The 18,361-nt window shown below is 21.5% G+C and overlaps 1 protein-coding gene across 1 annotated transcript in view; it reads right to left on the bottom strand.

Moving 5' to 3' along the window:
• Positions 1 to 1,805: 1,805 nt before the first annotated feature.
• Positions 1,806 to 18,361, bottom strand: part of LOC128956132 (cell adhesion molecule DSCAM-like) — a 50,029-nt gene continuing 33,473 nt past the window's right edge. Inside the window, exons 20-22 of the mRNA XM_054301813.1 lie at positions 3,534 to 3,713; positions 2,978 to 3,409; positions 1,806 to 2,044 (exon numbers count right to left, since the gene is read on the bottom strand). Of these exons, the coding sequence (XP_054157788.1) occupies positions 1,839 to 2,044; positions 2,978 to 3,409; positions 3,534 to 3,713 (818 nt within the window). The 3' untranslated portion in view covers positions 1,806 to 1,838. The remainder of the gene's footprint in view (positions 2,045 to 2,977; positions 3,410 to 3,533; positions 3,714 to 18,361) is intronic.

The raw sequence follows: 18,361 nt of genomic DNA, 5'->3' as shown, positions 1-18,361 counted from the left end.
TTGTTGAGGGCGTTGTTCACAATCAAATCACACAAAAAAATTTTATTTAACATTTACTCAAAAAAAATTCAATTTTTTTTATTAAATATTTAATAATAATTTTACTTACATTTTTAGTCATCGTTTATAACTAATAATTATTTTTGTGTGTGTGTGTGTGTGGAAATTATCGTTGAAATTTATTATTAATAAATATGATAATTTTTATTATTATTATTATTATGCATATATATACAGTATATATTATTATATTAGTAATATATATATATACTGTATAAATACAGATATAAATTATCAATACATAAATAAATATTGCTAACTCAGTAAAATTATTATCTATATGTTAATAAAATTATTAAATATAAACATATATTAATATTAATATATACACAGTATATATATACATATATACTGTATGTAAAACTGATTAATAATAATATTTTCAGCAAATATAATGTTAGTTTTGTAGCCAGAAATTACAATGACCTGCATATTAATGATGATAATAGTGATAATATAAAATAATAATAATATTTATATTAGACTTAAACTAAAAATTATCACCCACACCCCTCCTCCCCACCCATCCCCCTCTCAATATAAATAAGTATACAAAATAAAATTGCTAGCTAAACACTTAGTTAAAAAAATGTCAAAGGTCACACATAAAAATAAATTACTAATATTTTTTTATATAAAAAGTTAATAATAAATATTAATATAAATTATTTATGGCTGTATAATAATTTTGACATTTAATTAATAATAGATATATTATTTTATTTTTTTTGGATAAATATTAATATACTATTAATAATTATTTTATGAAAATGATTTTTGTTTGTTTGTTTGTTTTTTCAATATAAGATTTTTTTGCGTAAAATTTTAATCAATAAATCAATTGGATTTTTGTGTGCAATAATAATAATAATACTAATTTATAAATTAACAAAATTTATTCAAACATATTCAACAACAACAACAAAATTAAGTTAAAGGCTAACTATATATATATATATGCTATTTATCGATAATTTTGTTGTACATCAAACCATACATACATTAAAATTATAATATATTATTATATTTACACAACAATTACTTGATATATACAGTATAATAAATAAATAAATATATATATAAATATTTATCAATTGTTAATTAATTTTATAATTAGTTATTTATAATTACTTTCATAATTATTATTTTCAATAATCAATATTTTTTAAGCAATTAAAATCATTGCTAACTACTACTACTACTACTACTATAGTATACTATTGTAATGATAAAAAAAATTAAAAAATGTTAGTTATCACAAATATATATATATTTTTATCTCAATTATTTTTTTCATCATAAAGATACTGTACATACGTAACATATATTAAAAAAAATTTTAGTACTAATACTTACGTTAAAATGTTATATAAATTTATATTTTATTTGTGATGATATCTCATATATACTGTATATATATATATATTGATATATCCTTACACTTGGCTATTGATTACGTGTGTATCGATTAACTCGTGAAACACTTTTAATTAGATAATAATAATAACATAGTCTTGTCTTATAATTAATTAATGACACAATAATTAGCTTTTAAAGGGAAATAAATTATATATTATCTTCAGTTAACATAAAATTAAAAACATTTTTTTTCTTATTTTTTTTTATAAATAAAAAAATTATAAATATTTTTATTTTATTTATTTTCAATAATACAGTAATAATAATAATTAATATTAATCACAAAAAATTGTCTCTTTTTTCTTTCTAAATATATATATATATATATATATATAATAATAACAACATATACTGTAGTATCAAAAGTCAAGTTTTGTTGTTTGATTATTATTGTCTATATAAGAGCAACAATGGTTAAGTGTATTGGTATCATAACCGGGATGTCCTCCTCCTCCTCCATGACCACCACCACTACCACCTCCCGGTGCTCCGCCAATAGGTTCAACCAAATATGTTATCAGTGACTCTGAATCGTCTTTTGAAACATTTAACTGTTGAGAGTTGACTGTAATATATTGAATATATATACAGACAAACAAACAAATAAATATATAAATAAATATAAAATAAAACAAATAATTAATTTTTAGTTCAAACAATACGGGCACCAAAAAAAAAATATATAACTATTTATATATATATATATAGTTAACAAACAATATAATAAATATTAGGCACACATGATATAAAAATAAAGTTAGAGATACGAGAAAAAAAATAATCAATAAAATACTCGTAAATGTAATAAAATATTAAATTATATAATATTATATAACATACAGTACTGTATATCATATGCCATATATATATATATATATATAATAATTTGCGTGCATTTCAACAAAAGGCAATATTATATATAATAATAAATATTAATATAAAAATATATTGTATTTATTTTAAGCTGAAAAAAATGTGTGCAAAAGATAGCTCTCATTAGCGGATAATCTAATAATAAATAATAATAATTTATATAATATATATATATAAAAATAATATATAAACCATAAGTAAAATAATATATAAAAAAAATAAAGGGATGAGAAATTGTTAACACAAAAAAAGTTTGCCTTTTAATTGTATTATATTAACATAAAACCAAAAAAAAATCATAATTTATATATAATTTTTTTTCTATGACAGAAAGCAATCTAATATAATATAATATACATATATACTGTATAATACATATATATATATAACTAATTTTTTTTATATTTTAGATGTTTGTCTTTTTTTTGAATTAATAAAAGTCATGAATAATTAGACTAATAATTTTTTTGGTGGCCATAAAAAAAAGTTAATTTTTCAAACAACACAACAAAACAACAACAAAAAACAATATAAAATATTTGTTATTATATATAAATTATATATAATATGTTATATAAGATATTATTAAGAGGAAAGTCGTTAAAAAAATATAAGTGATAACTACCCGCATAACTATAGAGATGTATATCACTTTTTGGATGCATTTTAGGTGTCATCCTCTTGACAGTGGCGTAGTGTCCGCCACCACCTCCACCACCGCCACAATCGGTGGCCATCTTTCTAATGGTTCCGTTATTATCGACAAATGTTATACTATCGTCAATCTGTGTCGTGGCGTATGGGGTCGGATAGTATAGGCATTTACCGCCGCCGCCGCCGCCGCCACTGGTATTCAATAGCATTGGTCGTTGATATTCACTACCAGTGCTCTGTATAGTAGTCATTGGATTACGATTAGCACTACTACTGGTAGTTGTCTTATCCATATCACACAAATTGACATTATTATCATCTATACCACCACCACAGCCACCACCACTACCTATACCACCGTTAAGTATATTTTGCTTACCATTAGTCATACGATTGCCATTTGCTGTCATTATTATTGGGGGAAAAAAAGATAGAGATGTTAGCTAATAGTTCCCAATAAAAAAATCACTATTAAATAGTAGGGGAACAGTAGTCTCGGATATATATTATAAGATATATATACTAACAGCCATTAAATGTATCGTTTGGATGTCGTCTATGTATAACAATACAGACCAGTAGTGTAACAATGACTACGACTATACCACTCAAAGTTAACGGCAAAATCACTTCAAACTCCAACAGTACTGATGTCTTGTAATCGCTTAGTATTACTGCCTCTTCATTCAGTTCAGCGTTTAGATTGTCTATTAAATTACATAATAATAATAATAATAATACATATATTAATAAATATATTTTTTTAGTAATATTAAACCATATTATTATTGTTGTTATTAACAATTTAAAAAAAATATATTTATACATTAGTTTACATATCAAACAAAACACTAAATATTTTTCTTAACATTCATTATGATTAATATTCATGAATATTATTATTTAATATTATTTTGTTAATACTATAAGTACTATAAGTCTATTATTTAAGTTAAATATATTTATATAAAAAAATGTAATCACAAAAATCTGATAAACTTTATATACTGTATATAAGTTTACTACTACTCAAACAAAAAATTAATTTACCGTAAATATTAAATGCTAATAATAACTACTACTGTTGTATTGTTTTATTGAAAATAATAATAAAAAAAATTATATATACTGTATATATATGAAAATCTTATATAATATACAGTATATTAAACAACAATAAACTTAAGTAAACAATTTCCTTAAATAATATATTATATAATATTATATAATATTATACACAATATATTATAATATTGTTGAAGTAAAATATCTTTTAACATTAAGTGATTCATAAAATGCTTCATATATTTCAAATAACAAAAAATTTTTTATTATATATATTTATACAGAAAAAAAAATATTTTAATATATTTTCAAATATTTCTAATATACAGTATATATATATATATATATATAAGTACATAGACTTAGCAACAAAATTCAAATATACCGTTCAATTTTAATATGTAATTTTTTTTGTCAGGTAAATAACACTAAATTTTTTTTTAGTTTTTATCTCATATAAGACATTATGAATATATATATATAAATATATGTATATAAATAAAAATTGTTATATATATATATATATTGTAAATATATAAAGTGTCTAAACTTATATAAATAAGCGCTGACTCAACGCGTTTCCGTATATTTAAAGATTTTCAATAGAGATTTCATAGTATAGTATAGTATTTAATATATATATAGAATATTCTGTTAGAAAATTCTGCTTAAAAATAAATATATAAATAAATGAAAAGTGAGATAAAGTTTTTTTTTAAAAAAATAATAAAAGTGACAAATAAAATATTAAATATATAAAAAATAAAACTATAAATTCTATAGCTTTTAATATATATATATATATATATATATATATATATATTAAATACATTTTTGATGTTTATTAAAAAAAATTTTGAAAAAATATGAATTAAAATAAAATCTAATATAGTTTTAACTTACTGTTAAAAATAATTGACAGTTTTAATATTATAGTATTTTATTTATTTAAAAATATTATTATTATTACTATTATTCACTTAAATGTTGACTATATATATAAAAAAAACTATTATAAAAATTACAAATAAATAATAATAATAAAAACAGTGATCTCTTTCAAAAACTATAATTTAAATTTATAAATAATTTATTAAACCATTTAACCCTATGATATATATATATATATATTGTTAATGCAATTTAAACTATTGTTATTAAGTCTCATAACAATTATTGTAATATTTTTTTTACTGAATATAACAAATTTAAAATCTCTATACAAACATAAAAAATTTTATATATCTTAATGAATACATGAAATGATTTATATTAGAATTTTATATATAAATTATATTATATAATATTATACTAAAACTTATTATTATTATTATAGTTAACTTAATATTTATAGTCACAAAAAAAATTAAATGACATTTAATAAACAGTACAAAAGCTATTACTGTATATATGAAAACTAATGCTTAAGTCGGCATAAAATTTATACATTTATATTAATAAATTTATAATAATAATACTACTGTAGTATAATATTATTATTATATTTAAAAACTTTTATGGGATTTTCTATTTAAAAATTTATGCATATATTAAATTAAATAATTTTTAAAAAAAAATTTTTCATAAAACTTATATAGCATATATAATAATTTATATAATATAATAAATTTATTTTACACTATTTAGTATTATTAAGATTTTAATTTTAGTTACGATTTATTGCTTTAACATATTTTAGATGATATAATTCAACTTAATTTTTTTGTTTTGCTTAACTACTATAGTCTACTAAATTTATTTTTTGTTTTGTTTTGTTATGTGTGTAGACTCATAAAAAACACAATTTTAATTAATTAATTTAATGTGTTTTTTGTTGTTGTATTTTTTGCAGACACTTTAAAAACATTAATTAGAAAATTAATTAATAATAAAATTTACTTATTTTTTTGTGCATAATATAAGAAAAACTACTTCTACTTACTATAAGTAAGTGTTTGTATGTATAATAAAATGTTTTTTATAAAAACCCTATATATATATATATTTACTATACTTAAAACAATTACATGTATATTAAGTGTTTATAAATATCTTAAAATATAAGGTTTACATATTTTTTCAAATAATTTATAATTAAAACTTTAATCCATATTAACTACTATTACATATACATTATATTCAAATACCTGAATAACAGCATAATAATAATAATATAAAAAAATTATTTCTATATTTATTTACTACTTAATTAAACATAATTTTTATATTATAGTTTTATATTTAAAAGTAATAAAATTTTTTACAAACTGTAATTTTTCAATAATTGTACTTGTTAATTTATTAAGATACTATATTACATTAATAAAATTTGATGAAAACTCATATTGGCATATATTTAAATTATTTATTATTATAATAATAATATATATTTTTTGTTTTATTAATTTAACTTAAATTCAAATTATTAAAATTAAATGTGACTTATTATGACAATATATATATATATACAGTATATTACGTTTTTGAGCTTATAATTGTGTAATAATAATTAAAATTAAATAATTAATTAAAATTTCTAATACTAATATATTAATAGTTAAATAACAGTATAATAATAATATCAAAAATTATTTCTATTTTTATTAGTAATAAATTATTACTATAATACTTAATTAAACACAATTTTCTAGTATAGTTATATTAAAGTAATAAATTTTTTTTGCAAACTGTAATTTTTCAATAATTGTACATGTTAATTCATTAATATAATATATTACACTAATTAAATTTGACTGACACCGGACATTGACATTTATTTACATTATTTATTATATATACATATTATGTTTTTGCGCTAATAATTGGCTAATAATAAAAATTAATTAATTAATTAAAATTTCTAATAATATTATATATGACTATAATAAATAAAACTGTAACTTTTAAATATATGTACTTGCTAACTACTTTTAAATTGAATAGAAAAATTATATAAATAGTTAATATTATATTAAGTAGTAATATAATAAATTAATATATTATAATAATAATAGTAATAATAATATCAAAAATTATTTTTATATTTATTACTACTTAATTAAACATAATTTTATAGTATAGTTATATTTAAAAAGTAATAAAATTTTTGCAAACTAATTTTTCAATAATTGTACATGTTAATTGATTAACATACTATATTACACTAATAAAATTTGATTGACAATAGCACTGAAAAATATATTTACATTATTTATTATTATAATATTTATATATAGTTTTATTAGCTAAGTAAGTGTAATGTATAATAAAATGTTTGTTATACTAACCGTATATATAGTGCTTAAAACAATTACATGTATATTAAGTGTTTATAAATATCTTAAAATATAAGATTTACAATTTTTTTTGAATAATTTATAATTAAAATTTTAATCCATATTAACTACTATTACATATACATTATATTCAAATAGCTTAATAACAGTATAATAATAATATTATCAAAATATTATTTCTATATTTATTTACTACTTAATTAAACATAATATTTTAGTAATAATATTTTTGCAAACTGTAATTTTTCAATAATTGTACTTGTTAATTGGTTAAGATACTATATTACACTAATAAATTTTGACTGACAACTCACATTGGCATATATTTACATTATTTATTATAATAATATTATATATATATATATATAATATATTTTTTGTTTTATTTGCTAAACTTAAATTCAAATTATTATTAAAATTAAATATGACTTATTTTGAGATAATATAAATATAAATTATGTTTTTGAGCTAATAATTGGGTAATAATAATAATTAATTAATTAAAATTTCTAATAATATTATATATGACTATAATAAATAAAACTGTAACATTTTCAATATATTTATACCTTGCTAACTACTTTTAAATTAGAATTGAAAAATTATATAAATAGTTAATATTTTATTAAGTAGTAATATAATAAATTAATATATAATAATAATAATAATAATAATAGTAATAATAATATCAAAAATTATTTATATATTTATTACTACTTAATTAAACATAATATTTTAGTAATAATATTTTTGCAAACTGTAATTTTTAAATAATTGTACTTGTTAATTGTTTAAGATACTATATTACACTAATAAAATTTGACTTACATATATTTATTTATTATAGATTTATTGTTTTATTAGCTAAACTTAAATTCAAATTATTATTAAAATTAAATGTGATTTTTTTTATTTTGAATATATATATATACATAATTACAATAATTAGGTAATAATAATAATTAAAATTTCTAATAATAATAATAATATAGGACTATAATAAATAAAACTGTAACTTTTTAAATATTTATACCTTGCTAACTACTTTAAATTTTGAAAGTTTTAAATTTTGTATTTTTTTAATAAAAAATTTTATAAATATCAATAGATAAATATTACTATAGAAAATAATAATAATTTTTTTTATAATAGTATTGATAATATTATTGAAAATTATAAAATTTTATAATAATAATAAACTAAATTTATATTATTTTAACCTTAAATATCTATTAAGATTAATTAAAATATTTTTTGATTTAATATAAAAATATTACATTATTATATTCAAATGTGACTTTATACTATTTTACTTTATTTTATTATTGTTATAAAACATGATAATGTTAATTTTTTTTAACAATTACAGTTTGTAAAAATAATAATAATATTATTATTATTAGTATTATTTATACATTAGAAACATTTAGTATATTTTTATCAAAAATTTTAATAATAAAAATGTTTACTAAATTATGAAAAAATATTTAGTTTTATCATTATATATATATGACAAGTTGTTATCAATTGATTACATATAAATTATATCAAAAAATAATAATAATATTTTTCTATTTTTGAAATATTGATTAACACTGACATAAAAAAATTTATGTTTAATTTGAAAATATTTGATTTATTATAATTAATATTAAATCGATAATAAATAAATAAATGCTTAAATAATTATATTAATCGCTCAATTTATATACAGTATATATTATATAATATTTAATAGTTATAAATTGAATATTTTATTTATATTTAAGTAGTGTAGAAATTGTACATTATAAAAACTGTAAGTTTTTAATAAATCTACTTGCTAATATCTTTAAAATATATCTGTTAATAGAAAATATGAGAGTAATTACTGATATATTAATTAACTTTAATTATTGTTTTATAATTTTTTTAAATTAAATATTTTTAAAAATTAATATAATTAAAAAAAATATTTAGTATAAATATAGTATAATAATAATATTAATAATCTATACCAAAAATATTTGTAAATTTATTAGTAATTTAATAATTACTATTCAAAATTATATTGAAAACTATATCTACAAACTGTATTTTTTCAATAAATGTACTTGGTTAATTGTTTAATAGATAGTATAGTACTTAATTAATATTAGATACGAGTATTGGTATGGTTTACATTATTTATATACATTATATAATATTTTTATTTATAATAAAAATTAAGTGATTTAATTGATCGACAAAAAACATAATAATTTTATAATCTTTTTAAAAATTATTTTAATTGGTTTATTAAAACAAATAAGCATAATATATAATAATATTAATAATATAATATTTTTTAACTATAATTTTTTTATATAAATCTACTTGCTAATTAATTGTTGTATTTTTTACAGACACTTTAAAAACATTAATTAGAAAATTAATTAATAAATAAAATTTACTTATTTTTTGTGCATAATATAAGAAAAATTGCTTTTACTTACTATAAGTAAGTGTTTGTATATATAATAAAATGTTTTTTTTTATAAAAACCCTAATATATATATATATACTATACTTAAAACAATTACATGTATATTAAGTGTTTATAAATATCTTAAAATATAAGGTTTATACACATATGTATACATATATATATGTATATATACGACACGTATATATATGTATATTAATATGGATTTAAAATTTTAATTATAAATTATTCAAAAAAATATATAAACCTTATATTTTAAGATATTTATAAACACTTAATATACAGGCAATTGTTTTAAGTATAATATATATATATAAAGTGTTTATAAATATCTTAAAATATAAGATTTACATATTTTTTTTGTTGAATAATTTATAATTAAAAATTTTTAATCCATATTAACTACTATTACATATACAATATATTCAAATACCTGAATAACAGTATAATAATAATAATATAAAAAAATTATTTCTATATTTATTTACTACTTAATTAAACATAATTTTTATAGTATAGTTATATTTAAAAGTAATAAAATTATTTGCAAACTGTAATTTTTCAATAATTGTACATGTTAATTGATTAACATACTATATTACACTAATAAAATTTGACTCTCAACACATACTGACATATATTTATAATTATTTATTATATTGTATTGTTTTATTCACAGTGAGAAAAGTGCAGCGGAAGCGCCACTGTAGAATGAGTTTTCAAAGCTAATGGACCAATGAGAGACGAGATTTTATGCGCAAAATTTAAAGCATGTTGGCGTAAAATTGTGAAAATTCAGTCGACCAATGAGAGTCGAGCTTTCAGGCGCACACTTATAAAGTTGTTTGTGCATAGCGTTGAAAAGTAAAAATTTTTCTCAAAAATAGTAATAAAAGTGTACACCAGATGTTGGGTCGAGTGTTTTTTGATTGATTTGATCGAAAAAGTAAAATCATTACTCGAAACTATAAGTCATGTGATGTTTTTGTTGATGGAAATCGTTGAAAAGTAATAATTTTTCTCAGATATAGGAAAAATATTGTCCACCAGATGTTGGGTCGAGTGTTTTTTGATTCATTAGTTCGAAAAAGTAAAATTATTACTCGAAATTATAAGTCATGTGATGTCATGTGATGTTTTGTAATTTTGAAAAATGTTGAAAAGTAAAAGTATTTCTTATAAATAGTAATAAAATCGTACACCAGATGTTGAGTCATGAGTTTCTTGATTTATTAGTTCGAAAAAGTAATATATTTACTCAAAATTATGTCATACTTTATTTTGATAGCTTATTGAAAATTATTATTAAGTAATTAAATTACTTTTAAGTAACTAACACTAAAAAATTATTAGTCATATTTTATTTTGATAGCTTATTGGATATTGTTCTAAAGTAACTAAATTACTTTTACGTAACTATCTGTAAAAAATGATTAGTCTTATTTTATTTGATAGCTTATTGAAAATTATTATAAATATGTTTAGTAATTTAAAATAAATTTAACATTTCTTAAATAATTATTTTAATTCTGTCATTTTATTCAAAATTTTAATTACAATATTCAATGTATTATATAAAATTTTAATAAACAAATCCAAAAAATTATATAAATGAGTTTGTTTTATTTATTTTAGAAGATGTGTAAGAGTATGATTTACTATATAAAACATCTATAATTATGTTTAAAAAAGTTGAGAAAGTAATAAAAGTACTTTATTATATAGTAACATAAAATAAAGATATAAAGAAATACTTTTTATTTGATAGTTGTTGATTCAGTTACAGCTATTTTATGAAAAAATAAATAGAAAAAAGTAATAAAAATACTTTTTAGATAAGTTTTCTGATCTATTACTTCTAGATTATATTGAATTAATACCAATTCTTTAGATTAAATTATTTTTAATCATCTGTTGTCTTAATGGCTCATTTTGGCTATGTACAGTTCGTTAGAGTCAGTTTTGCTTTCGTATTCGTATGTTTGGCAAAAATAAATAATATCGTCAACATTGAGCAAAATTAATTTGCTCTCGTCATTCAGTGAAGTATTCAGTAAGTAGTCGTCACTGTCCATCTGAACTGATGGATGTTGATATAGGCGAGGTGTTATGGCATAGGCGTGCAAGTTTGTTTCATATCTTAATTTTGTATATGAGATTGCAATCAAATAATAGGTTTTTGTTTTTTCATCGACAACTATACGTTTCTATTTGGCATACATGTCAACATCGCCGACTTTATGTATATAAAAGTTATTACATTTTAAGTGAACATGTTTTAGACAAATTTCATTCAACTGGGAAAATCGTTGATGATGTTGTTTAGTGCTGTCTTTAATTTCTTTGATAATTTCATTTCCAAGTAATTCTTTTTCTTGATCAGAAAGCGTATGTAGTTTCAGGTCTTTCATTAAGCATCGATTTGCATTCAGTTTAAAATTTTCGTCACATTCATATCGATTTTGATCAGACAAGATACCTGCAGCCATCAGTTGGCAACTGTTTACCAATGTCAGGCAAAGTTGTTTATAGTTGGTTTTTTTAGCCTTATTAGTAAAGTATTGGTGTTTTCTTTCAAATCGATGAGTTGTATAATAGATTAGTGGTCCATATTCTTCAATTGCGTGTACATAATGAGTTAAATAGTGAAATTTGGGTGTAATTGTCTGGTCAGGAAAATACTTCTGATATGATTTAAGAAATTTATTGATACATGTGTTTAGATCGTTTAGAGTCTGGCGACTGATTCGGTATGAAAATATTATTTCTATGCACCGTCTGAGTGGATTGTAAACGTTTTTATATGCAGCTAAGTCAAATATAGATTTATCTAACAATTCAATAATAAACGGCAGCCGATAGAAGAATTCCAATTTCTAATATATAAAAACAAGTATTAATATTTCTTTATTGTAAATAATAAAATCGTTTATTAAAATAATTATGAAATTAGATTTACCTGTACAGCGATACCATCGACTTTCGGTTTTTTATCTGTCAAACTTTTCATACGGCCTTCGTGAAAGTAAACATCTTTTTCGATAATTTTTCTAAATTTTTTGCATTGAATCGTTGTCGTTATAATAACATTTGTTAACAAGTTATTCAATACTTTATCCAACACACCTTCTTCTATGTCGTGCATCAGATCTGGCGGACACAAACGAAACACATTGATTTCGTGCAATAACTTAGCAAAATAATGATTGTCTTTAATTCCTTTGTTTGTGTTCACTGATTTTTCTGAATCGAAATTTTCATAATCAATTGGCGATCTTAGTTCACTGTCATCATGTTTCTTAAATGGTTTCTCAGCCAATGTAATATCAGTAGCATAACAGGTTCGGCATATATGACCTTTTGAAAAGCATTCTTGCATTCCAAGCAACTGATGAACTGCTTTGTTGTCAGCAATAATGTGTGTAAGCTGTCCTTTTAGTTGCACCTTAGTCAACTCAATATCCGGCAAAACAATTTCAACTCCAGTCTCATATAGTTCATTTAGCTCCTGACAGATGTAGCGACTGAATAATTCTCGTAGATCTTCTTTATCGAAATCATATCTACTAACTAAAGTTATCAAATTAATTGATTCTCTAGTTGCCTGACAATTATAGCCCAGGTTGTCGATAGTAAAATAAACAGCTGTTAAACTTTGTGTTCGAGTACCACGTCGGGCTGGATTAACAATAAAATCATCGGCGTACAATTGAAGTCTCAGATATGGCTGTTCAGACTTAATTTCATTGTCTAAGATGTTCTCATTGAAAACTTTTCCGTCCCGATAGGATGTCAACCATTTTTCATCGGGTTGTTTAGCTAGTAATATTAAATAAAATCAAATTATTATAGTAATAATTTGTATTGTAAAAAGTAATAAAATTACTTACTTTTATCTGCCATCAATTGTTTGTAAGCACCAGCAATACTTAATCTGCGTTTCAATGTTTCCAGAATGGGAACATAATAAAACTGTTTTTTATCATTGCTACTGATAGCTCGAACAATTTTTGATGATCGTTGCTGCTGACATTCACTTGTTGATGCTAATGTCGATTGATTGTCTTGACTGAGTTTAGATTTTTGCTTCTTTGTTCCTTTGCTGCCTTTGCTACTACAACTACTAACTTGACTGTCCGTATCATCTATAGTTGCTGCTGCTGTGGTTGACCAGTCTTTCTCGTAGCAAACGTATGGAACAAATGTTGGTAATGCTTTGATTGCTTGTTGTTGAAGATATTTGGATTTGATGACGCAATAGAAATAGTTATATAAATCTTTATCATAATATTGAAATACTGGTTTGAATACATTGAGAAATTCGAGTCCCATTTCTATTGTTTTTCTTTCAGGTATTTGATGTTTCATTTTATTCATTAAAAGAAGTAAATTTTCTTTCATATTAAGTTTATCAATGGATTCATTTGATCTATTATCTTGTGAGTGGTTTTTCTGAAAATATATGTGGTCATTGCTATCAGATACTGAATTAGGATTTATATGATCATTATTATTATCAATAGCTATACTGTTTAGTTGACTATAATCAGCATTGTCATAATCAATAGAACTTGACAATACAATTAACTCAGTATCGACATTATCTTTCGAAGGCTTTGGTTCCAATTGATTGATTTTTGAAGTTGAAGCTATTTCTATTTGCGTCGAATAATCAATATTTTCAATTTCATTAACAACAGATTCCCATTCCATTGATGTCAGAGGTTCATATATATCATTAATTGATTGCATTTCATAATTATTACTATCGGCAATATCACTTTCATCGATGGGAACAGGTGTACATGTTGTTGTTAGTTTCGTTTTTGTCGTAGTACTAACATCAGTGACTTGAGAAACCTTATTACTTTTGTTATAATTTCTAAATGAATTTTTGTTTTTTAAAACATGTATTCTTAAATGGCATCCACAGCGATTATCAAATTCACGAGATAAGCATTTCTTTTTAGCTTCCAGAGATTCCACTGTTTCAGTATCTGAAACACTAATTGTTGGTAAAATCTCTTTGCGACAATCAGTATAACAACAGACAAATTTTCCTTTATTAAGTCCTTTCGAATAATGTTCAATATAAACATGTTTTCGGTAACTTCTCATATCATTAGATATGAAATTACATTGATAACACTTAAAATCAATAGACATTTTAAATTATATAATTTAATTTAAATAATATAATAAAACATTATTTTATAATAATTATTAGTTTAGTTTAGAATACTAAAAGTGCGTAATTTTTTGCTATGCATTAATATTATCMAATAATAGTTGAGMATCAATAASTGTTGACGCAAAGTTTATATCTACTGMTTRTATTATTTGTTTTAAACATTAGTTTAAAATAGTAAAGTTTATTAATTTTTTATTGTTTTTGAATTATTGTGCTTTTAATGTATTTCTAACAGTGGTTAAGTGWAGATAATACAATTCAAATATGGATGACAAGTCGTGTCGTAAATCGGGTCGAAGATCTCGAAAACCGATTAAGTTTGGGATCGACGACAACCAAACAGTTACCACTAGTAAAAAAATCACTGAAGAGATATCGACAACAATTAGTCATTCACCGGAACGTAAATAATTATGTTTAGTTTTTTTAATTTATAAATTTTATTTTAATTATAACTAAATAACTAAATGAATAAATWAATATATGGTACACTAATAATATTATTTCTTAAAAGATATGATTAAAAGAAAACATTCGTCAGTTAGTGGCTATAAAACAAGTGGTTCAAATGCCGAAATMCTAATKTCATTTTTGACATCAACTAAAGATGATTGTGCTCTTGAATCGATAGACAATCTGTCATCACATAGTGATCAACAAATGGCTGATTTAATAATCAAATTAAGACCACAGTTACCGATATTCGATAGTACCGATGACGAAGAGAAAGTATTTTACTTACTTTCGTCGTCTGGTTATCAGTGCACATTGACTAATGACTCAGAAAAACAAGTCATATTCAAAGTATTTAATCGTCACTGTCAATCCTATAATGAGTTAAGTTTAACAAATCTAATACAAATAATATTATATAATAAAACTATATTTAACTCAAATTGAAGAGCTATGAAATTGCTATCGAATAGTAAAATGAGCGTCATTTCACGGAAATACGCGGTATTATGGCTTATCTTTTTGTTTAAGATTTCCCTTATTGTTTGGATCAGCAGAGAAGACGTTTGTAAGAATTTAAAAAAATTGTTTTTTCTATACATAAAATAATTATTAATTATAACAAATAAATCGCTTAAAAAATTTACTTATATTAAGGGAATGATTTTAACAACTGCACGAAAATGGCTATACAATAGACGTCATAGACTTAAGCATAATTGTAAAAAATAATTTAGTTAACAATTAGTTTTAATGATATAATAATTTTTTTGATGCTAAAATTAGTAGGAAAAAAAGATGACAACCAACAACAGCAAAGCGATGATTCAGAGTCTAATGAGACTGACGACAACACAAAAACGTATAAATAATTAGATAAATTTATTTAATAGAAACCAAAAAAAAACAATATAAAATTATAGATATATTTATTATTCTTAGCGAAGAAGAAGATGAAGAGACTGATTTGATGGTCAAAAAAAGACGTGTTTCCATAGACTTGGATTCACAGCTTTTGGATAACGAAACTAACATCGGTAATTAATAAAGAAATTTAAATACTTAAATATTTTTTTTTAATTTTTATAAATTAGATATGCTTCAGACCGAGTTGTCTGAAAGTGACGAATCAGACAAAAGCTTACAGAAACTGCAAAGTGGTATGGACAGTGATGATGAATCAGATATCATTTTCGAAGAAGTAGTTGATGAGTCTATAGAGAAAACAAAAATTAAGTAAAATATTTTCTCATAATTACATACATTTATTGATTGATTAACATTACTAATAATAGCGACGATAAGACTGAAACTACTGAACAACAATTAACAAATTCATTGGTATCAGTGATGCCGTCGGCCGCGTTTCCGCCTAATGACGACTCACACACTGGTAATAGAATTTTAAATATTGTAACTCTGATAACAACTAAACTACTTACATCAATCGGCACTAGTTTCATGTGATGATTCAGCGAATCTAATCAATAAAACGGTTACGACAGCTAATAATGAAGAGTCGCCTATTAAAAGTGATAGTTCATCACCATTGATGAAAAATTTATTCAATAAGATTATTGATAAAAATCGAAAAAAACGACTTCGATTAGCTTATTTAGATTCGGAGGATAGCAATAATAGTGATGGCAGTGGTGAAAACAAATTTGTCAATACAGATGAAGAGATGATCTCATTGACGTCTTCGCAACAAGTAAACTTAATTTATAAACTAAATACAATTAATTTTACAACATTTTCGTCTAATTATAACATTGTAAGTCATTAATCATCTCGACAAACTCTGGCTTTGGGACCAAAATCGCAAAAATCAATACAACAGGTATAAAGTAGATTATATTTTTTCTAAATAATTTAAAATTAAATTAATTAAAATATTTTATAATTATTATATAGAAATTTCATTTATTAATATGATGATTGAATCAAATGATCTATCGTTTGAAACCCTAACAAAACTTATAGCAATGCCGTTACCGAATAACACCAGATCTTTGATAACAACATTGGTAAAATGATAACATCAAAAATAACTAACTAATTAATTTAAAAACAATACCTATTAATTAAAACTTATTTATCTTATTTATTACTATATTAACAAACAGATAATTGATAAATTCAATTCAACTCATTCTAATGACTGCAATAAATATGGTATTCTGGCGGTAGACGCGATTTGTTATGAGAAAATGAATAAAATTGCAATTTTGTTATTTGAATTGATTTCTGGTGCCAAACAAATGTTTACGGAAAACGAAAAGATTACTAATCTTATCGATATAGGCGTAAATTCGAAATCAAAAGGTATAAAAAATTTCATACACTGATTGGTTCAATGATTTAAAAAAATGTTTTTTATTTAATTATTATCAAATTTTTTCTTGACAATCAATCAGATTTAGTTGTTCCACTGGTTGTTCTATTGATACTCGAAGAGTTGACAATAGCTAATGACTGTCGCCGCATATTTGTCGGTTCCGATGAATCGAATAAACCGGATTTTGTAGTTGAAAACAATGATGGCATATCTACTAAAACTTATTTGCCTCACATACAAATCCATTGTTTTCGTTGCAAGAGTTTGGACCCGAAAACTGTTGATCTAAACGATGAGATTTTGATTAAGTGTTCTCATTTTAATCTGATTTATGTCTCATTGTATGGATCAGATTTTAAGATCGCCGAAAGCCACTGCATTATGGGAGCAATAAAACTTGCAATAATAATACATAAACTGTTTAACATCAGCTACGCTCCGTCTGCAAGTCGATTCTGGTTGTCAATAGAAATGTATATCATTTCGATCTTTAGAGATTATTCGGTAAATGAAGAAAATGACGTCAAATTTGTTGACAAATTATTTGA

This window comes from Oppia nitens, unplaced genomic scaffold (genome assembly GCF_028296485.1).
Source record: "Oppia nitens isolate AA-2021 unplaced genomic scaffold, nextdenovo-longstitch-racon4-pilon3 scaffold2_pilon_pilon_pilon, whole genome shotgun sequence".
NCBI classification, from domain to species: Eukaryota; Metazoa; Arthropoda; class Arachnida; order Sarcoptiformes; family Oppiidae; genus Oppia; species Oppia nitens.
This window is presented reverse-complemented; position numbering and strand designations above follow the sequence as displayed.